Source organism: Toxorhynchites rutilus, chromosome 3 (assembly GCF_029784135.1).
Source record: "Toxorhynchites rutilus septentrionalis strain SRP chromosome 3, ASM2978413v1, whole genome shotgun sequence".
Classification (NCBI taxonomy): domain Eukaryota; kingdom Metazoa; phylum Arthropoda; class Insecta; order Diptera; family Culicidae; genus Toxorhynchites; species Toxorhynchites rutilus.
In genome coordinates, this window is record NC_073746.1 from 332,929,733 (window position 1) to 332,952,798 (window position 23,066).

The 23,066-nt window shown below is 37.7% G+C and overlaps 3 protein-coding genes across 12 annotated transcripts in view; all 3 read right to left on the minus strand.

Annotated features, from left to right (window-relative positions):
- The window catches only part of LOC129774707 (voltage-dependent T-type calcium channel subunit alpha-1G), a 25,825-nt gene extending 12,226 nt beyond the window's left edge, over positions 1–13,599 (minus strand). For 2 of the 10 annotated variants that reach the window (XM_055778582.1, XM_055778586.1), the window contains exons 1-14: positions 13,471–13,599; positions 12,537–13,029; positions 10,084–10,195; positions 9,793–10,024; positions 9,546–9,717; positions 8,866–8,925; positions 3,689–3,810; positions 3,470–3,624; positions 3,315–3,407; positions 2,979–3,220; positions 1,756–2,107; positions 1,661–1,700; positions 1,524–1,594; positions 171–889 (exon numbers count right to left, since the gene is read on the minus strand). In XM_055778582.1, the coding sequence (XP_055634557.1) occupies positions 171–889; positions 1,524–1,594; positions 1,661–1,700; positions 1,756–2,107; positions 2,979–3,220; positions 3,315–3,407; positions 3,470–3,624; positions 3,689–3,810; positions 8,866–8,925; positions 9,546–9,717; positions 9,793–10,024; positions 10,084–10,195; positions 12,537–12,964 (2,798 nt within the window). In that variant the 5' untranslated portion in view covers positions 12,965–13,029; positions 13,471–13,599. Of the gene's footprint in view, positions 1–170; positions 890–1,523; positions 1,701–1,755; positions 2,108–2,978; positions 3,221–3,314; positions 3,408–3,469; positions 3,625–3,688; positions 3,811–7,030; positions 7,073–8,865; positions 8,926–9,545; positions 9,718–9,792; positions 10,025–10,083; positions 10,196–12,536; positions 13,030–13,136; positions 13,344–13,470 lie in introns of those variants that run through there. The other 8 variants (XM_055778587.1, XM_055778589.1, XM_055778585.1 and 5 more) reach the window with 7 other exon arrangements.
- A 683-nt stretch (positions 13,600–14,282) lies between these two features.
- On the minus strand, positions 14,283–16,254 carry LOC129774613 (uncharacterized). The gene is made up of 2 exons (XM_055778383.1): positions 14,350–16,254; positions 14,283–14,295 (listed from the first exon to the last, which is right to left on the minus strand). Exon 1 carries the CDS (start codon positions 16,252–16,254, stop codon positions 14,764–14,766), a length of 1,491 nt encoding a protein of 496 aa, XP_055634358.1. The 3' UTR covers positions 14,283–14,295; positions 14,350–14,763.
- A 49-nt stretch (positions 16,255–16,303) lies between these two features.
- LOC129774614 (uncharacterized) lies at positions 16,304–21,619 on the minus strand. Its single transcript, XM_055778384.1, has 3 exons — positions 21,476–21,619; positions 16,455–20,493; positions 16,304–16,386 (listed from the first exon to the last, which is right to left on the minus strand). Exons 1-3 carry the CDS (start codon positions 21,617–21,619, stop codon positions 16,304–16,306), a joined length of 4,266 nt encoding a protein of 1,421 aa, XP_055634359.1.
- Between the last annotated feature and the right edge of the window lie 1,447 nt (positions 21,620–23,066).

Genomic DNA, 23,066 nt, shown 5'->3' on the forward strand with positions numbered 1-23,066 from the left:
TTAACAGTAAAATTCAAGATTTCCACAATACTTGTGATTGAACTTTTCAAAAATGTTCTATTTTGTATTAATGGATTAACACCCCCACAGCAAAAACAATTCTAATACGAATTAATATTTTATAGAATTGGTGCAATAGAAATAGTCTAAAAATAAATTAAAATGATTACCTTAATATCACAATCACGCCATCGAAAACGTTAAATCCATTCGCAACATAGCCAAACGGACCCTCTGCAATTACTTTCAAAACCATTTCCACAGCAAAAATAGCCGAAAATGCAATGTTACTTGTTTCTACAATTGCCGTCAACTCCTCTGGTTGATCATGATATTCGATGCCCATTGATAGAGTGTTGATGAGGATAGCAAATAATATCCCTTGTTGGAAGTATTTATGTTCTACTATTTGTCTTATGAAAACTCTTGTATGATGGAAGGTTTTTTGAATCATTTTGAAACAATATGTCACACAATTGTATGCTTTAGATCTTTTCCTTCGCTGGTGATTTGTTGTTCCGATGTTTTGATACAGGTCGTAACAGCACGAGAACTCGTCGTTGTTTATATTATTCATATTCGATGAATCCTGTTGCAAACTTTTAGATACATTTCCGGATGATTTTAGTGACACAGTATCTGCATTGAAGCTTTGTATATTTCCAGTTGATGACACTAAGAATGTGTTCCGGTTGTTTATTTCAGTCGTTCGATTCCTTTTGAGTGTTGAATAGAATGACTCTAATGTAGTTTGACCTGTTGGCAATGCGGCAGAGAAGGCTACTGAAAATGCCAATAGCTCTTGACAAGTCATTGCATCCGTCAAGCACAAATCCGAATAATCATTGAACACGTTTGTCATAGCATGGATGGATTGTGGTAAACTAACCTGAAATAGTATGTGTTGGTTTGATTATTTCCCACGGGCATAACAATAATCGAATTTGTGAAACCGGAAACAAATTTTAAAAAATGAGAAAAATGAGATTAATTTTCAGAAATATGGGCCTGATTCTCGAATACACTTCGAATACACTTCACGGTGGAAACGGAATGAAACGTATCCGCGATGACAACGGTACGGTGTCGACATCTGGATACGAGATCAGTTTCCCATTAAACTAATCATTCTAATATCAAATCATCTTCAAATAAGATTTTTGTATGAGAGTATTCTATCGCATGAACGAAACAAAGTTTTCCACTTACATTGAATACCAGTTTGATACGAAGAAGTTAATTTTCATTAATGATTTTTTATTTGAAAAGTGCTCATTCTGCCTGAAAACTCATTATTATCTTCGATACTTCACTAACTCGTAAAACGTAGTTCAATGGCGTGCCGTTTATTTCGTTTCTACCGTGAAGTGTATTCGAGAATCAGGCCCATATTTTTTGGAAATGTTACGATATTATTAAGAGTCTGAAAGTTTTTGGAAGTTTGAATGAATATTACTATACAATGTTAAACATAACAACAAAACGAGTTATGAAAGAATTGTTTCATGCTTTTAGTTTATTACCTGCCAGATACCTCCATCGTTTGTTTGAGTCATCTTTTCTAAACAATAAACATTTTTATCTGCAGTTGGTTCTGGAATGGTTGGAGGTGTATGAAGTACAACATATTCGTTAAACATAACAGATGATCTTCTTCTACCTGTTGATGGTGGGCTTAATGAATTTGCTGCTGATTGCTTCTAAAAAAATAAAAAATAAATAATAGAGATCGGATGACGGTCTGTTTTTACTTACATTTTCATTATTCGGAACTTTCAACAACACATGTTTATGCCTGTCTTCCAAACCAGAGTAGTTGGAACAGATGTTCAAGTTGTTATTGCGAATGTTTTCCAATGAAATCATTTCTGAAACATCTGGTGACGATTGGCGTTTCTCGCCACTTGTAGCACATGTATTTTTTGGTATTTTCGGATATATTGTGCATGGTGGGTTGCCTTCTTGGATATTTTTCTGAGCATTGGTGTGAGGAAGTGCTTGTAGTCTAGGACATTTTGGATGGTGCACTTTAATTTTATTTGGCGATAAAGTCAATGTTTCTGGTGTGTGTGGCAATAATCCTTCATTTCCATGTTTTAATTGACGCCTAGAACAATAAAAAATATGATATAATGGAGATTGATACAAGCATTTTCATTCTCGATAATTGGGGAATTTCGTAGATTGTACAATCTCTAAAAATCTGACAGTTGCAGTTTGCAACATCAACACTAATCAGAAAAATCGTGAGTGCTTCGATTTCGGCATATTTTTTATCTAAATTTTTATATTGTTTTCTTGTTTTTTTAGATTTATTCTCAGGGATACAACCAAAATGTATTTTTTGGTATCAAACAACACATACATTTACATTTTTCATAATACATTCTAATTGTATTCCTGAGATAAAGCGCAATAGCTGGATAAATCTAACGCATTGAACATTGAATTACTCAACAAAAGGTGGCCGTACACTGTTTGCCCGGAGGTCAAATATTTGATATTTTTTGACAGATTATGTTTGATTTGATATTTGTACAAACACTATTTTGTTTGCCACTCTTCAATTTTAAACAGTAGTAAACAATATCAAACACCGAACATGGAAAAAAAATCAACTGAAATATCCAGGGTAACCTAACCATGTACCGACAGGTTCGAAGAACAGACTGAAAAAATATTTAAGGCATCCAATAATTGAATATTTGCTTGTCGTGTTTTGTGTAGAATATATTTGATCAGTACACGTTGACCAAATTTTATCTGTCAAAAAGAGTCAAATATTTGGCTTCGGTCGAACAGTGTATGAGCACCCAAAAATGAAGTGATATATTGCATTCGGTACTGTAGTCAATTGAAATGACAATGTTATAAAGGCATTAGAATTCAGACTCTTGAATATAACACTATTCGTTTTTCGCCCGTGAAGCTTTTTGTGCAAAAAAACTACTTTAAAAATAACAACAAAACATTCATACTTATACAATCGTAACTTCTTAATGATGCGTCGTTTAAATCTTCTATATAAATGGCCGATGTATTTCACTATTTCAGCATAGCAAGTTGTTGGTTCTGAATTATTTGTACTAGATGCAAGTGTAGATGTCGATGTAAATCGTGCCCTCTCCTGACGCATACGTTCCATTTCTCGTTTCTTGGTTTCCGAAAATTGTGTTGCTATTACGACTAGGCATAGATTAATCATGAAGAAGGATCCGATCTAGAACAATAATTTGTGTTGTCACATCAAATAATAAAATTGTATTTAAACTATATGACTAAAGGAGGGGTTACAGAGAGTTATTTTCACTTACCACAATCAATAATACGAAATATATCCAATCCCAAAAACTATGTGCATCTTGTACATAATACATTATGTCGGTCCACCCTTCAAGTGATATAACCTATGAACGAGAAAAATGGAATAAATTTGATTTAATGACACGAATAATTTATGTTTTCAAACCAAGAATATAGCGACCCATGCCAATCCAATATTGTCAAATGAAATAGTTCCTTGAAATGGATTGTTTCCAAGCTGGGTGCAATTTGTGTAATACTGATTCCAATTGACACATGAAGTAGGCGTAGGTATATTATTGGAAAGAGGTATCGCTGAATCTGCAAATAAATATAATTTTTGAAACGTATGTATCTCTTAAATGGAACACTACAATATATCTACCATTGCAAACAAGTGGTCCTATTCTGTACGGTGGTAAGTTGTTACATAAATGCATTCCTGAATCATCCGGCTTTGAACATATGTAGTCTTGTTCTTTCGAAAACTCATAGTAAAATGAAATGCTATGGTTTGTTATTCATTAGGAATAGAAAAAAAACATAATTTATAAAAGCGATATTATACTGCTATTCAATACGAAAACATGCTTCTGGACTATATTATTGACAATATATCCATTACTACAGTAGACACAATTAGATTTTGTTTTCAATATCGATAGTTCATTGATATAGAGAACTTACAATGAAATACACATTAGAGATAACATATATTGGAACTCATTATTTTACGAAATCTGGCACATCATGCAATATTTAAAATCTTAAAAAATAATAATAATAACGCTGCTCTCATCATGGTACCTATTTTCATGATTATATTATTATATATAAATAACACCTCTCTGGTATTCGGATATATTATGTGAAAAAACCTCAGCTTTCAGGAAAAAAAATGTCAAACGAAAAAAAACGCCTCTCTGGTTTCGAGATATGTTATGTGAAAGATCCTCAGCTTTCCATAAAAAAATATAAAAAAATATAGCGCCCTTGGTCCCGAGACCATGAAAACTATAAATAACAAATACAATCAATAATGACAAAACCAAAACCTGAGATTTTTGCAAGTGTAGTATTTTTCCAAGAATGACTAGCTTTAGTTTGATATATCGATCATTTGAATCGGCTCAGTAGTTAAAAAGTTATGAATTTTTGAAAAATGTAATTTTATGAAAAAAGTGGAAATTTTGATTTTTCGGACCACCCTAAAATGGTAATGGTCACCATAACAAAAATATAAAAAAATTTGGGTATAATGGTTTGCGACAAAGAACAAAATTTCCACTTCCGAAAATCTGAGAACCACTATATCGGTTTGACATGGAATGGGTATATGGATATATATATATATATATATATATATATATATATATATATATATATATATAACTCGATTATATACAGTTTGAAAAAATATATAAATTGTAGAGCGGTTAGAGAGCTTGATTGATAGAAACAATCCAGTTTAATAAAAAAATCAGGATGACATTAATAATAATACATTAATTGACTTTAAGGGGATGAATCGAAAATCAAAATCCTCTTTTATAAATAAAAAAAAAGAAAAATACATGCAAAAAAAAACCAATAAAAAATATTTTTTTGATTCGATTATATTAGGCTGTCAAAAAAGTCCTGCGGTATTTTTTTTGAATTTTCATTTGTTCATAAAATTAGTTACAATCATCTGTTTTAAGTCAAATATGCGCCGTTTTGTTCGATGACTCGTTCCCAACGAGATGCCAACTTCATAATACCCCTAGCTCGTTCGCCATGGACAAAAACAGGTGGTAGTCACTTGGTGCAAAGTCCGGACTATACGGCGGATGCAAAAGAACCTCCCATCCGAGCTCCCGGAGCTTCTGGCGCGTCACCAAAGAAGTGTGTGGCCTGGCGTTGTCCTGATGGAAGACAATGCGGCCTCTGTTTATCAAAGATGGCCTCTTCTTCATGAGTGCTACCTTCAAGCGGTCCAGTTGTTGGTAGTACAGGTCCGAATTGAGCGTTTGGCCATAGGGAAGCAGCTCATAATAGATTATTCCTTGACAATCCCACCAAACACACAGCAGAACCTTCCTGGCCGTTAATGAGGGCATGGCGATGGTTTGGGCCGGCTCACCGCGCTTCGAACACGACCGTTTGCGCTTCACGTTGTCGTAAGTGACCAACTTTTCATCGCCATCCGCTTCAGAAACGGATCGATTTTGTTGCGATTCAGCAGCGATTCACATGCATCGATACGGTCAAAGATGTTTTTTTTGCGTCAACGTGTGTGGCACCCATACATCGAGCTTCTTTGTGAATCCAAGCTTCTTCAAATGGTTAATAACGGTTTGATGACTTATCCCCAGCTCTTGGCCGATGCTACGGCTGCTACTATGCCGGTCTTTCTCGGCTAATTCGGCGATTTTGTCGAAATTTTCGACGACAGGCCTTCCGGAGCGTGGCGCATATTCGACGACCTCTACACCAGAACGAAAACGTTGAAACCATCGTTGTGCGGTTGAAATGGAAACTGTATCGGGTCCATAAACTGCACAAATGTTATTGGCAGCTTGAGATGCATTTTTGCCTTTGTCATAGTAGTACTCTAAAACATGTCGGATTTTCTCTTTATTTTGCTCCATATTTGCGACACTATAACTCACGAACGACTTTACCAAACAAAACACTGTCAAGGACTATATTATAGCAAAAATACCTTTCCAACAAGCTATAGTATGACTCGATACAATGAATACAACTAGAACTACGCGCTTACAACGACACCTCGCGGAAATACCGCAGGACTTTTTTGATAGTCTAATATATAGTAAATCAGAAACTGTATATAATCGAGTCCGCGCTGTATATATATATATATATATATATATATATATATATATATATATATATCCTTTAAAATAATCTAGTAATAATAAATCGTTCTAAGCTGGATTGATAATCAAATATGTTCATTTTTATATTCAAACAAATTTTCTCCATTTTCTTTTTCGTACTTCCAGAAGCCCTAAAGTTCACCCGGAGGCCATTCTACAGTTTTCAATCTCTCTTAGAAAGAAATTAAAAAATAGATTATAGATTATCGAAACTCATAGCAAAATGAATTTCTCCATAATTGTAATTTGTGATTTCTAGCACATGCTCACCATAATTAAGAAATTGATACTTTTGCCTTATCAAATTCGGCTTCTAGTGTTTGAAACCTTCTTGTTATTCGCAATATCGCCTACAATTTCATTTGTCACATCAACTAATTTCCTTCTTAGATTTTTGGACGTTTTTGTATTTAGAGAAAATATCCTGTATATGAGGTAGTAGAACTAGTATTCTGCAGTTGACAATCTTAGAACGTTTTGAGTATTTGCAAGTGAACAGAAATTTGCACATGTTCATAATTTGTAAGTGTAAATGAACGTGTTCATATGCCTGAGCCATCCTTGTTGCACCTTGCAAAACATTGATGTTATCTGATAATAAATAAAAGCAGCTGTTCAAGAATAATAGTTGATACTCAAAAACTCATGAAACTCATTTGTTTTACAACACATGTAAACATTTATTGTGTCTAGTCTAGTTAAGTGCACGTTGTTGGCGAAAATTGATTTATCTACTTTAGGCATATTTGAAAGATTTTAAGAATAGTAGCTGATAGAATACACTTAAACATAGTATTTAATAAGACACTGTAACGCCATCGTCGATTGTAATAATGAGCTCTTACGAATTAACGCGCACACGAACTCTGTATTCATCTGGAATAGTCCTGAAACAAGATTATAATAAATAGCATGTAAAATGATTATGTTATGATGTGGTAGGACAGCCGATTCCATTAGACTTAGCTCTAACGCGGCATAATTGCAAATTTCAAAATGAAAAATCAAAGAAACTTTTGACTGTAATAAAAAGAATAATATTAAAAAGTACCTTAAACTGGAAACATAACATTTGGATAATTGAAAATATGTATGGGATGATTGTGTTTGCAAACAGCTACTTTTTATTGAATTCTAAAAAGGTTCAACAAGTTCTGTCCCGGAAATGGCTTTTTGTATTTGGATAGTATAAACTGTAAGTGTGGTTTATGTAAACGTTGTGATACGCTTCATGGAGCGTAAATATTTTGGAGCTACTGATCATCTTTTAAGTAATATGTTTTTTAAGTGTATTCTGGAATAAATAAATGATTCCAGTATTTAAGCGATGTAGTTTATGACCGTTTTGTTAGAAGAACATTGATTTTAATGTAGTCCTTCATTCAAAACAGATAGAAATATAACTAGGATTTTATTCCTTGTTGCGGCTATTCGATGCCTGTTTAAATTGTGTGCTTAGTGTGGCGAAACTCATAATCTAAGTAATTATAATCTGGTGAATTCAAAAAATTTGATCTGTTATTAACAGAACCGTGCAATGTGACAGTACCAGTTCTGGAAACCTTCGAAACATTAACAAAATGTGTTCGAATATTAAAACCAAATAACAAGACAAACGAGGGATATTATGATCAGTTATTAGGTTTACCACTTCCATCCTGCGGCGTTTATTACTTTCCTTTCCATCTTTTCATGGACCAAACTACGTTCGCGAGACTGCTAGTGCTGATGTTTGTGATTTTTTTACAAACATCTTTACATTGCATATGCACTCGTTATGCATCGATCTTGCATTATTCGTTTGTATCTTGTTCACTAGTAACCAGCGAAAGGCAAGTAATCTTGGCTCTTACCTTCAAGACGCACCGTTTCGAAGTATGAGTACAGTAGAACCCCAATTGTCCGCGAGCGGATGATCTTCGTAGCGACCTATTCGCGGAAGCTAGTTCCATAGTAAATCTATAGGCCTTCCCAAAATTTGTCAAAGAGTGGTAGGCGCATGCTCTTTTGTTTTGGTCATGGATTTCACCTCTGATGTACACGACCTTAACGGTGGATAGTTTGATGTTTTCTATATTGGTAAAACATTGTCTTCGTGCTGAAAAACCTTTCGAAATATCCGAGATTTTCGTTAATCCCGGTGACCTCGACAGACTATTGCGCGGATAATCGGAGTTCTTCTGTAACGTAATCTCTTCATTCATTTCAGAAGTATACTTGAGAAATATTCCCTCGAAGGCACGCACTCAACTTTACCGGATTATGGAACAATCGTTCTCTAACATTGTATTAAAAGTAAATAGAGTTAGTTATTCACAAAGACATGCTATTAAAAAAATACAGGAATGTCAATCTATTGTAAGTTTATTAATATAACTTTGGTTTCTGTTACGGCAATAGGTTGAATACTTATTATTTAATGTGAATCTAAACGTATACGAATATTTACATAAGATAGAAAGATTGTTGTTGTGGTTATCTTTAATTTAGGATTATAAAGATGAACACTATCGATTACAAATATCGATAAATAACAACAGTGAATACCATCAGTTGTATTCAGCATTGAACTTTTTGATGTTTGTTTCATATTTGAGTCGTATTAATGATAATAATAATAATAATTAATTAGACCACACAGTGTTAAATACTAAGATTCTAGCGCACTAAATATCGTTACTCAGATTTCCTTTGCTTCTGGGTCACTATTCTATAGTAATGATTACGGGGCGTAAAAATGCTACAAAGAAAATATAGAGAATACGATTTGTTCAAAAAGCATTCAAATAATAATAAAAAACATCAGACTTATTCAACTATGCCAATTATTTTGCTATTTGAATCATAAAACCATGTCATGAAATTATTATTCCATACTAATTCCTCCATCATTGATATACTGGACAGGTGCTAAACAAACCTCCTCCTGTACAAATAATGTAAAACTTATAAAGTGCTGTTTACTTAAATGCATTTCCTACTGTACATGTAAAATAATTAATTGCATTTTTATAATTGCAACTTCTTTTGAAAAAAGGTAAATAAAATTAACACTCAAGCAAACAGACCTGGCCGATTTTGAATATAAGTGTTGTTTCAATTTTTTATGAAGGTTTGAATCATATATGCGCATCTTTAAAGGATAATATATTTACATCGTTTTTAGAGAATGAATATAGATGAAAATAAACACTAGCACAAATCCGGACAAGCTGTATTAAACATTTGTCATTGGAACTAATGAAAATGTTCATTACATGGCAGGTCAATTTTAATTATTGAAGCAAATTCGACAGTATAAAACTAAGAATAAAATACATCTATCAACACATTCATTGACGTTTTCCAGAGTCTACTTACTTTGGAGCGGATACGTTATCTGGTAGCTTAATGACGCAACGTTGTCGGAGGATTCCTTCCCACAGTTGAACACCAACAATTCCAAAAATGAAAAACACGAAAAAGCACAATAGCAACACATTACCCAGCATAGGCAATGTGTCAAGTAATAGCATAACCAATATGCGCATACCTAAAACGCCATTAAAATATATTAATAACCATGTAATTTCTATTGTTCAATAGTACAAGAACATTAAATGCTCACTTGGTATTCGGTTGATTGCTCGGAGAGGTCGTAGTACTCTGATCGTTCTTATCGCAGTAAGATTCAAATTTTCAACTTGTAGACAGTATTCTAAAGCACCAGCTAGTACAATAAAAAAGTCCAATCGATTCCATGAGTCTGCCAAGTAAGTGCCTTTCCCCCATGCGCCCATGGCAACAATTTTGATGGTCATTTCTAATGAAAAGAACGCGAAGATTATGTCATCGAATATCTGAAAATTATACAAATAACCTGTCAATTGTTCATTCAATTCCATCATAAAATGCGTACCTGTAATATTTTACATCTGTTTGTAACGCAGGCATCGTCTACACACGGTTGATACATTCCTAGCGTAACACAGTTTAATAATATGACTAACATAGACACACGTTCAAACCACGTTTTTCACAAAAATACTATGCTAAGGAAAATCGACAGGAAAACGTGTTCGTATACGATATTGTACGAAATATGCTTATGAATTGTTTTAAATAGTTTTGTCAATAATTTCGAGGACCTGGTCTAATCTGCCTAGCAGTAATAAACGAGTGCAAAGAGTGAATTTTTTTCCATTTTTTTTTTCATTTATTATGACTGCTTCAATGAATATAATAGTTGAATTGAAGTAGGTGAGCCGAGTTTTAGATTCTAGATAGATTTGATTTGGCGAATTGATAATAAACCAAAACTGTAGAAATAGATTGAAAAAGATCCAACTATTAACACTATATATTGGAAATGTTCATAATAAACACTTACAATTTTATTTGTAACTAGCTGTCCCGGCAAACTTCGTCCCGCCCAAGATTTATTTTTCGTTATCACATTCACATTTTCTTATCAAGCGCACGTTCATGGGTCCAATCGCAGAACTGTTCATTGATTGATCTTCTAATCTACCCTTCAAAATTACCTTCCACTATAAGATTATTTTCAGACACAATCCTCGTTCAAGATTTTTCAACCACTTGCAAATAACATGTTTCTCCGTTACATGGAATCGATACAGAAAATATTATAGAATAAAGGCAGCCCTATTGATTCCTTCCTCGAGTTTTGCTCTTATTCTTATTATTATTTTGCTTATTCGGCGATCCATTTTTATTTATATAGATAGAAGAAGCTATAGGAGTGAGTTTTATCTCATTAAAATCCATTTTCACTTTCGAACAAAGATCAATTTCGTTAGCGCAAAGATCAAATGGACCAAAAACGCTTGTCACTATGAAATTGTAGAACATATGCAAATTGAATTTTAGCAAATTTCCCCATTTTCTTCAGAGTTTTCCGAAAATTTTCAATTGTCATGTTTGGCTGGAATAGGTTTGATTTAAATATGTGTATTTTTTTATTGGAACCCCTCCTCCATTCCAGAGGAGGGAGAGGTGTCATAAGATCATAGAAACATTTCTCGTACCCAAAAACCCTCACATTCCAAATTTGGTTCCATTTGCTTGATTAATTCTTGAGTTATGCAGAAGTTTGTGTTTCATTTGTGTGGCAGTAGATAGGGGATAGGTGTGTGGAACCACCATAGAAACATTTATTGCTCCCTAAAACCTCACATGCCAATTTTGGTTCCGTTTGAGTGATTTATTCTCTAGTAATGCAGTCCCCCCATATAGGAAGGGGGGGAGGAGTGTCAAACCACCATAGAAACATTTGTTGCCTCCATATACCGAAATTGGTTCCATTTGCTTGATTAGTTCTTGAGTTATGCAGAAACCTATGCATCATCCGTATGGTAGCCCCCCTCCCCCTTAGAGAGAAGGGAGGAGTGTTGATTAACCATAGAAACCTCCACATGCCAAATTTGGCACGATTCGCTTGATTAGTTCTCGAGTTATGCAGGAATTTGTGTTTCATTTGTATGGCAGCCTCCCCTTAGAGAGGAGGAGGAGTGTCTATTCACCATAGAAACGTTTCTTGCCCCCTAAAACTTTCACATGCCAAATTTGGCTCCATTTGATTGATTAATTTTCGAGTTATGCAGAAATTTGTGTTTCATTTGTATGGCAGCCCCCTTCTAGAGAAGGAGGAGGAGTATCCAACCACCATAGAAACATTTATTGCACCCCTAAACCTCCACATGCCAAATTCGGTTTCGTTTGCTTGATTAATTCTCGAATAAAACAGAAATTTGTGTTTCATTTGTATGGCGGCCTCCCCTTAGAGAGGGGGGAGGAGTGTCTACTCACCATAGAAACGTTTTTTGCCCGCTAAAACCATCACATGCCAAATTTGGCTCCATTATCTCGATTAGTTTTTGAGTTATGCAGAAATTTGTGTTACATTTGTATGGCAGACTCCCCACCCCTTTAGAGAAGGAGGAGGAGTGTTTACTTACCATAGAAACATTTTTCGCCCCCTAAAACCTCTATATGCCAAGTTTGGTTTCGTTTTCTCGATTAGTTCTCGAGTATTATAGAAATTTGTGTTTCGTTTGTATGGCAGACCCCTCACCCCTTAGAGAAGGGGGAGGTGTGTCTAACCACCATAAAAACATTTATTGCACCCCAAAACCACCACATGCCAAATTTGGTTTCGTTTACTTGAATAGTTCTCGAATAATGCAGAAATTTGTGTTTCATTTGTATGTCAGCCACCCCTAACTATTGAACTATAATTCGATATTTTATATTTTGGAGAACAGATTGACAGCTATTCGAAATAATGATGGTAAAATAATAATATACAATTCGAATAAGTAAATAATTATGAATTATATTTGAAAAGGATATGGGTTTGTTATTAGCTGTAGGCACCATATTCTAGGTTTCGTATCTTGACTGAGATATTTGAGAGAATACTCCGCAAATCCAGGATATGGTAAGTTAGAATCTTCATATGATGACGAGGAATCGCCATCACTGCATGTACTTCCAGAAGAGTCCCCAGTTCCGCTCGATGATGCTGAGCCATGACACGTCTCTCTTTTACATTTCTGAACACTGTATGCCTCATTCGATTGATTGTAATTCGCATTAAATGTGCTGTTATCGCTAGATCTCCGTTTCAAATCTGTGCTAGCTCTGTTTTGTACATGAGATGTTCTCCTGTCCTTAAAATTTGAATGCTTATAAACTGTTTGTTTGGCTTTGTGTCTGGCCGAGCTGGCATGATGCTCTGATTCGACGTCTGAATGAGATTCCGAATATGTATATAACATTTTGAATGTGTTTTGCACTACTACATTTCCATCATCACCACAATTACTCCGTAGAATTTGTCGGACTGCAAAAAATGCGAATTTTTATTGCACATACTTTTAGATAAACGTGTCAACATTGGCTTGAAAATTAAAATTATAAACACTGAACTTTTCATAGTTTCGAACATACACTATCTTTTGATTCCAAAAAATGATTCATTTGGTGAGAAATTCCAGCTGATGATACCACTTGGCTTTGATGCTAGGTCAGACCATTTCCAACCAGCAACTATATCATGTACGATATTATAACTGATCGATTTATTATATTCTACATTCTGCTATAAACTTTGAAGTTCAATTCTCTATTTATATTACGATCATGCAGAGTTAACTGAGTAGAATTAATGGGAAAAATCAATGTCACAGAAAAATCAAAATGGCTCATGACGGGCGTATTGGTTCATCCCGATGATCGGTTCGGTTTGTAGTGATAACGCATGAAACTTGTACTTGAATTTTACCTTATATTTTATAATTTACAGAAAAACGCTTATTTTCGATCCACCAACAGTTTTGTTATGTATTTTCAGTATTGAAAGTTGTAGTTTTCTGAGCAGTTCGAGTAACATTCTTCAGTAGTGAAAATATACTGAAAATGTGAATGCAAATTTATACGAAGTTATCCGATCTTTATGAACGCATGCGTATTTTAAATAAATAGGATGTAAACAAACGTGCTTTTCCACGAGGAAAAGCAACAGCTGAGTACCGAGCAGGGTGACTCAGAGGTAGATTTTCCACGACGATAATATACAATGAACAGGTTTATACCTTTGCGATGAGTATGGGAATGACTATGAATTGACTTCATTCGTTTTAGTAATACATTTATTTATTGTGCATCACTATTTTAATTGAATAGTAAAGCCTATAATGAAAACATATTTCAGTTTGCTTTATTAGAAAACTTTAGTGCATGGAGTATCTCATCTTAACCAGTCGCAATAGAAACTGCGTGGGACGACAAATTTCATTCTGCAGCCCCTCGGAAACAAATGTGATTCTGAACGAATTTCTGTTATATATAAGCATGGAATGCGATGTGCGGTGAAGCAAGAACAAGTCACAATTCGTAAGCTAGTCCGAATGAGTGCTTGGTGGTTAACTATGGAGAACCATAGTTAAATCAATTGTTTTACAATATGTGTTATAATATAACATCATTCGAATAGTTTATTATATATATATGTATATATATATATATATATATATATATATATATATTGTTCGGATCGAACAAAGAAACTTCCTTGTTAATCGACCTTTAATTTTTCAGCCGATCAAAGCTGTAATTTATTTTATGGTTAAAAAAAATACATTTAAGATACTATTTTCCTTACAATTAGTGTTCCTTTAAATTCTTAATTCCTCTTCCTTTCTTCCTTCCTCTATATACTCTCTACGTGTGGATCGACAATTTGTTTTATACGTTGGCTCCAAATACTTTTCCGTGTGAAATGTTAAATTCCTGTTCGTTGTATCTGTGCCATAAATATTGTTTCAAAGCTTGTAAATTTAATTTGAATTTATGCTTACAAGATTTCTATGTGTAATGTCCTGAATTCTATTATTTTCGTATCTAATTCAGCTCTATAGAAACACTTCCTTTTCATAAATTTCCTACTATCAATAACATTCCACTTGTATAGTATTTCTTTATTTTCTTCTTCTGGCAACTCTATCTCTCATTCTCAACCTCTCTCCTATCTCTGTCAACTTTGTTTGTTTACAAACATATCCACCCTTGTGGCACTTCACATACCGTGCGGTAGTAGATCTGCAGTGCTCCCAACATATTCCCCGACCCGTAACCCTGGTCCGGAAGTTATGTCCGGTTCGGTGTTACCAGCTTCTAACTCCAGCACGGCTAAGTTCACTACAGCACGCTTGTATCGCTTAGTTCTGGTACGCACCCATGCCTGCCGTATACGTCCATCGCTAGACACGATGGGTTCTTCTACTATTCCGCGGACCCAGCACTTCCGGTTGTTGCCTTCGACAATATACACCAAGTCGCCCGCTTTCAGTGGTTTCGTTTCGCCAAACCACTTTGTGCGTTGATTCAATGACGGAACATACTCTTTGATCCAGCGTTGCCACAGCTCACTCGCTAACTGTTGTGATCGTTTGTAGGTATCTCGAAGAGCCTCAGCCGGATACGGGGGTGGAATCGCTGCGTTTCGGAGGCTGGATGGAGGGCCCCGCAGGAAATGATTTGGCGTCAACGCTTCCATTTCATCTGATTCTTGTGACACGTACGTAAGCGGACGTGAATTTATCATGTCCTCTGCTTCCACGATGCACGTCTGGAGAATCTCATCAGTAAGTCGTTTACCATCATCTAGGGCCTTCAAAATTTCTTTGGTTGAGCGAACCAGTCGCTCCCACACACCCCCCATATGAGGTGCCGCAGGTGGATTGAATCTCCACTTAGTCCTCGCATTAGTGAATTGATCTGCACAATCGAACACGATGTTTTCAAGCAGCGCCAATAACTCTTTACTAGACCCTTGAAAATTGGTACCGTTATCGGAAATAAATTTGATCGGCCAGTCTCGACGACAGATGAAACGGCTTATCGCCATCAAGCGGGACTGCGTGGTTAACCCATGAGCCACCTCTAGATGCACCGCTCGCGTTACCATGCATGTGAATAATGCTATCCAGCGTTTTTCTTTGCGCCGTCCAACAACCACTTCAAATGGTCCCATGTAATCAACTCCCACGAAACTGAATGGTCTGAGATTCGGAGTCAATCGCTGCACTGGCAACGGAGATTCTCTAGGAACTTGAGGACGATTACGATGAACTTTGCACCAGATGCAAGCCGACGATACCTTTCTCACCACTGCATCCACATGAATTACGTGAAACGACTGCCTGAGTTTGTTTTTCACCGCTAGTCGATATCCATGACCACACCTCTCATGAAGGTTTTGGACAATCAGATTGGTAATCCTTGAGTTGTCTGGTAAAATTACTGGAAACCTTAAATCAAACGGAAGATCTTCTGCTCGCTCGCAGCGGCCTTCCATTCGAATCAAGCCATTTTCGTCGATTAGCGGAGTCAGCTTTTTCAGTGGACTGGATTTCTCTAACGGAAGCCATTGATTTATTGGTCTATCTTTATTTCGTTTCAGCACCTTCAGCTCGTCGATGAAGCTTTCCGCCTGTGCCATTTTTAGCAGACAATGTTCTGCCTTTTCATACTCCTCTTGTTGCAACGGTACACGTATGCAGGCCATTGTATTCTGCTTCAACGCCTTCGCCTGACGTTCCGTTGGTTTCAATGTCTCAATCGGTAACCCTTTGGTCTTTCGTTTGCAATTCGAGATGAAGCGAAATACGGACGCGATTGTCCGAACGAGCACGTTCCACTTGGAAAAACGCGTTGCATCGATTAGAATTGCTTGTTCTTTTGTTTCGTGCAATAATAAGTGGATACGAAGTTCTTCTGTTGTGTTTGCTGGCGATAGTTCCTTTTTTGGCCAGTTCTGCTCGATTTCGTATAAAAATGTGGGTCCTCGTACCCACACACTGTCGGAATGCATCTCCGGATCTTTACCCCATTTCGTTAGCTGATCAGCCACATTTAGTCTAGTCGGTATCCAACGCCAATCGCTCACTTTAGTTATACTGAGAATCTCGCCAATTCTGAAACCGACGAACTGCTTGTACCTCCTCTGATCTGACCGAATCCACGAAAGGACGACACTAGCGTCAACCCAGAAGATGACTCTGTGAATCGCAAAACTGTGGTTTTCATGAATCGTTCGTGATAGTCGTGCGCCAAGAACTGCTGCTAGTAGCTCTAGGCGCGGTATTGATACCTGCTTTAGTGGAGCCACCTTAGAACGACTCATCACCAATGCGCACCTCACTTCGCCCTTAACAATCGCTCGAAAGTAAGCCACACACCCATAGGCCTTTTCGCTTGCGTCAGCTAGTATATGTAACTCAAGACCCTCTATCTCGCTCGATTTGGCCCCGCCGAAATAACTTCTTGGTAGTTTGAAGGACCCGATATTCTGCATTATATTTATCAGACATCTCCATTTCTCGAGCGACTCCGCATCGATCTTCGTATCCCAATCACAGCCAGTGCGCCAGAGATCTTGTATTAGCATCTTTCCCCGTACGGTGACGGGGGTAAGGAACCCCGCTGGATCAAATTGGGCCATTACGAAGCTTAGTACAATTCGTTTCGTTGGACATTTTTCGCTATCAAGAAACTCCTTGTACATTGTATTCGACGCGGTGGCGAAACAGAAGCTATCTTCTACAGACTCCCAAACAATGCCTAACACACGCTCATACTCTGTACCTTTATCCCGATTAAAATGGACTGCAGCATCCGAATTACGTTCACCTAGCTCCGATAACAATTCCTTCGAATTTGACACCCAATTTCTGATGTGAAAACCACCTTTTGAATGCACATACTTCACTTCCTTGGCCCGCTGGATCGCTTCCTCTACCGAGTCTACGCTGTCGTAATAATCGTCCACGTAGTGTTTCTCACGAATTGCTGTCACTGCATCCGGGTACTTCTCCGCAAATTGTTCCGCATTGAGGTTTTTGACAAATTGCGCGGAACAGGGCGAACACGTGGAGCCAAAGGTGGCCACATCCATCACGTACACCTGAGGTACTTCTCTTGGGTCAAATCTAAATAAGAACCGTTGCGCTTGCTTATCTTCCACACGAATTCGGATTTGATGATACATTTCCTGGATGTCTCCGCCAAATGCAATGGGGCGTTCTCTGAACTGGCAAATAACCTTCGGGAGTGGTACCAGCATATCCGGCCCCTTCAACAGTTCCGTGTTCAAAGACACTTCTTTGACCGACGCCGCAGCGTCCCATACCAGACGCACCTTTTGTGGTTTACGTGGATTCAAAACCACGTTCACTGGAAGATACCAGACCGACGAGCCCGGTGTCTGCGCTTGTTCTGCGTCGGTAATTTTGTGGGCGTAGCCCTTCATTTGATAATCATTGATCTGCTGGTAAACATTTCGCTTCAACGATGGATCTCTCTCCAGCTTTCGTTCAAGAGCCTTCATTCTCCGCAGGGCCATCGGGTAGCTGTCGGGAAAGCGCCGCTCATTCTCTCGCCATAGCAGCCCCGTTTCAAAATGCTCTCCTATCCGCTTAGTCGTAGCTTGCAGAATCGTTTTCGCACGCTGTTCTTCCTTCGGTTCAGGAATAGGGAACGACGAAAAATTAGACTCCTCTAACATATATTGGTTGCGCATTAAATCGTGCAACTCTTGATTACTCACTGCTGTGACTGTATGCAAATTTAGGAAAGTACTGACGCTCGGCTTCCGCTTCTCTGGACCATATACCGTCCAACCTATTCTAGACCGCACAGCAATGGGCTCGTTTTGTTTGCCAACCCGTGACTCCAGTGGTGCAAAGAGATGTAGATTATCTAAACCGATCAATATCGCAGCTTGCCCTGTTGGAAAATCATTCACAGGGAGTCCAGCTAAGTGTGGATACCGCTTCACAACATCTGAAAAATGTGTGTCTTGTTTTGGAAGCAAAAGCTCTGATACAGTGCGAACATTCTCTAGTGGAATCTTTTCCTTTGATCCTTTTACCGACAGCATTAACTCGACTTTACGGGAATTATTTTCGAAACGATTAATGTTTCCCGTCCACGTAACAATGAGCGGCTCAGGTTCCCCTTCCGCCTTTAATCGACATGCAACATCTTCATCGACCAACGTGGTAGACGAACCTTCATCTAAAAATGCCAGAGTATCGTATCGTTTGCTACCAAAGTGCAACGTCACCGGTGCCATGCGAAATATAACCGACCGATCTGCCCCTCTGTGTGCGTTGCATTCTACTTTCTGTAGCTGCACGGATTCTTCCACGCGATGTAAAAGTGTGTGATGATTCGCTCTGCAGTTCTTTACCGTACACCGTATCTTGGAAACGCAAGGTTTGTCGCCATGTTTATTTAGACAGAGGCTACATAACCTTAGTCTCTCTACAGCTCTCAACCGTTCTACGATGTTCATCTTCCTGAAGTCGTCGCAGTATCTAATCCGGTGATCAGTTCGCTGACAGATCCAGCATGGTTTGTTTGCCTTTTCCTGCTGCATTCCCTCATCACTGTCCGTCGCCAAATCATGTAGGTGTATAAACTCGTTCTTCTTTGCAGATTTATTCTTCGAGTATCGCGCGTAATCGTTGTCCAGTGACGAGTAGGCCGCTGCTTCGGAGGCGACGTCACCGATCCCTGTTATGTAATCAGTGAACAATCGTAGTGGTGTTCCCTTCTTACCACGTTTGAACTCTACCCACTTCATCTGATAGTCTGGTGGCAGTTTTTCAACAAGTTGCTGCACCAAAAGCGGGTTGCGAAGATGATCACGAAGGCGGGTTGCCTCTAAATGATCACAGAGTTGCTTAACAGTTATGCCGAACCTCACAAATGATTGCAGATTATCTGTCGTCGGCGTTGAGGCGTTCTTTACCTTCTTCAGCAACATTCCCAACAATTTCTCTGGCTGGCCAAATAACCTGCGCAAATCTCGAATAACTTCCGGCACTGAACCCGGAAGTATCAACATGCTTCTCACAGCATTCAGTGCTTCTCCTCCCAAACTGTTCATCAAAAGTTCAAGGTTTTCAATATTTGAATAACCGCAAGCCTCGGTTGTATTCTCGAAGCAGTTTATAAAAAGCGGCCATGTTTCCGGATCCCCGTTAAATTTTGGTAGGTTGCCGGATATCACTTTCCTCGTAGCAATCTGCTCACGAGTTAATTTTAAGACTTGACCCCCCGTTAAACTGCGATCTCTACCAACCTCGCTCTGAACCAACAAATTTTCGCCCTCACATTCTTCTTCATCACTATCAGACTCGTCTTGATCTACTACGCATTCTTTAACTGGTGTTTTTGATTCTTCAAAACGGTGGCTTTGGAGTTTCAAGTCATTACATTTAACGTTGACCATCAGCTTCCCACCCTTACTGTAAGCTCCACGTACATCTCTTCCCCGGGATTCCTCAGCGTTCTGATCTTTTAACCAATCCTTCACTTTCTGCTCCGACGCTTCAGCTACCGCAGCTCCTTCTTCCACGACTGATTGAACTTTCTGAAGACTGTTATTCATTTTACACCGAATCTCGTTCCGCTGCTTAAAGAATGCTTGTTCATCTGCTAACTGTGTTTCTAATAGCTCTTGTTCTTGTTTAAGCTTTTCTGCCTGCATCAAGCGTTGCGCTTCAAGTTCCCTCTTGCGCATATTCCGTTCCATTTCCAACTGCTTTCCGTTCCATTCTATCTCTCGACGTAATCTAGACTCACGGATTTCCATTTGCTTCGCAAATGCTCTTTCACGCGCTAGCTGTTCCTCCTCACACTGCTGCTCAGTTAGGTCCGAAACAGATCCATTGCCGCGAACAGAACCCGCATCACTTCTCAATCCACTTTTGCCTTTATTTGATCGCGTCTTCACAGGCTTAGGAACATTAAGTTGTTGAACGTTAGATGCAACACATCGCAAACAGAGCCAATCAACCTCAGCGATTTTCTCATCCACACCAGCGCAAGAAAAATGGGCCCATTGCTCACAATTGTTCTTTGACACCCAACTTCTATCTTTCTTAATTTGGCTGCAATATCGCTATAAATAAATTCCTGGTGAAAATTCAAGTAAAATCTTCAAAAATCACAAATATACAAAGAATAATGGGATACATCCTGCGGTTTGTGCGAATTGCAAAAATATTGCTTCTGAATGAGAACGATCCCACTTGGCTATTCGTGAGGTGTATCAATCGTCAGAAGCTGTCATCCGCATAATACAACTAACTCACTTAAACACTTAAAAGTTAATAATTTTAATGTTATTATTTATTTAATTCTAAGAATTTATATTAAACTAGATTGTTTCTATCAATTAAATTGAAGCTCTCTAACCGCTCTACAATTTGTTCTTTGACACCCAACTTCTATCTTTCTTAATTTGGCTGCAATATCGCTATAAATAAATTCCTGGTGAAAATTCAAGTAAAATCTTCAAAAATCACAAATATACAAAGAATAATGGGATACATCCTGCGGTTTGTGCGAATTGCAAAAATATTGCTTCTGAATGAGAACGATCCTACTTGGCTATTCGTGAGGTGTATCAATCGTCAGAAGCTGTCATCCGCATAATACAACTAACTCACTTAGGGGATGAAATTGAACGAGTTCTTGCTAATGAGCCCTGCACAAGAATCGGTAATCTCCGGCCGATGAAAAGTAACAGTATACTGCGAGTTGGTAGTCGCCTGAGTCATTCCAGATTGCCGTTCAACAATCAACACCAAATAATCGTACCTGACAAAGACCCTATAGTTCGACTGATGAATGCACATAGAATTGCTTCATATCGGACAGCCTGGCCTGATGAACGCAATGCGTCAGCGATATTGATTATAAAAAGCCCGATCTACTATTCGACAAGTCACTCGATGCTGCGTTAAATGTTTCAGTACGAATCCATCCAAGACAACGCAGCTTATGGGAAGTTTGCCACCAGCAAGAGTTGTTCCATCGGCTCCATTCGCAGTGTCGCTGGTCCATGTTGGATTAGGCATTGAACTCCCTCCTAGTGGAGACTTTTGTCATTAAAAGGGGGGAATTGTGGAAAGGAATATCACACATTTATTTCGCTTTGAAGATGGCAATGATAAGCAAAAATTGCCACAAAAACTTTATTGGATACTGAAATGTAATGTTCAATTGAACAACTTCGCAATGTTTGAAAGACTTTCGTCAGTGATTCATGATGGAACAGACTACGAAACAGTACAGTGGATCATAAAAATGGAAGTTGAACTACTTTTGTTACGACTTAAAGTTGAACTTGAAACATATTCTCATTATATCAAAGAACAAGATCTGAACATGGCTCGAAATCGCTTCCGACTGGCAGTGACGAAAGTTTCGGATCAATTTCAGAACAAAGTCATCGATCTTCAAATGATCGATTCTTATACAGATATGCGGAATAAGCGCTACGAGTGTTGTTGTCTTTTGGTAGTAACTATTTATGTGAATATGGATTTCCTACAATACTGTTGATGGAAACAAAACAACGTGACAGAGTGGATATCGAAGATGACAGGAGATATGCTCTTCGACAACGTTTTCATAAATTAAGATTTCGGCGGAAAATGTACAGGCGTAAGTGCCATACTGACTTGACAGACTATATATCCTTTTTTTTAATCACTTTCGAAATACTTATAGAGGGGAAACACTGAGATTAACTCTCGTAAAGGGCGGAATGAAGCAAAAAAGATTGAAAACCACTGATTTTATTGGACGTCCTCTCATCGCTCAAGCCGAACCATCGCTTGAAGATATCAAGGCAAACCGCATAGATCGCTGGCAACATCTTAAGCTAATGCGCGAGCACTTCTGGCGTGCTTGGAACCAGGACTATCTCAAAACGCTGCAACTACGGAAGAAAAAATTACAGGTGATGCCCAACGTTCGTGAAGGTATAATTGTTCTTCTACACAACCGGACCCAACCAGGACCCTTCTCCACTGGAAATTGGGTCGAATCTCAGCAGTGTTTCCGGGAAGTGACGGTCTGATTCGGGCAGTTGATGTATCCGTAGATGGTTCGACTTTCCGGAGACCTATCAACAAAATTTCAATTCTGCCCATCGAAGACAAAAATACTTGTCGAAGTTCATCACATCAAAGCAGTTCGTAAGCAGTGATACCACATTAAAATCTATATTTCCGAGCTAAAAAAAATCTTTTTTATCTCTAGGGAAAATAGAAAATCTGTATTGCGGATTTTGTTTGATAATTTCTGCTTATCCATATTTTTGAGCTCGTAATCACTTGTATAGCTTGTCAGTAGTTTTCTTAATAACACTATTTTTGAATTTTCAGGCCAACGCAAAAGTTTACTGTGTAATTATTTCTAGCAAACAGGAATAATTTGAAAAAATGTGTAATATCTTAGATTGAGAGTTTAAGATACATAGAGAATTATGCCAAATAAAAAAAAAATTTAATAATACGT

What these genes read in the sequence shown, in the direction of transcription:
- LOC129774613 (XM_055778383.1), bottom strand. Translation starts at nt 16,254, where the DNA reads ATGGCCTGCATACGTGTACCGTTGCAACAAGAGGAGTATGAAAAGGCA.
- LOC129774614 (XM_055778384.1), bottom strand. Translation starts at nt 21,619, where the DNA reads ATGCCTAATCCAACATGGACCAGCGACACTGCGAATGGAGCCGATGGA. An exon ending in ATCGAGTGACTTGTCGAATA is followed by an intron (nt 20,494 to 21,475) that starts GTAGATCGGGCT and finishes AATGTTCCTAAG; the next exon opens with CCTGTGAAGACGCGATCAAA. An exon ending in AAACACAACAGAAGAACTTC is followed by an intron (nt 16,387 to 16,454) that starts GTATCCACTTAT and finishes CGTTTTTCCAAG; the next exon opens with TGGAACGTGCTCGTTCGGAC.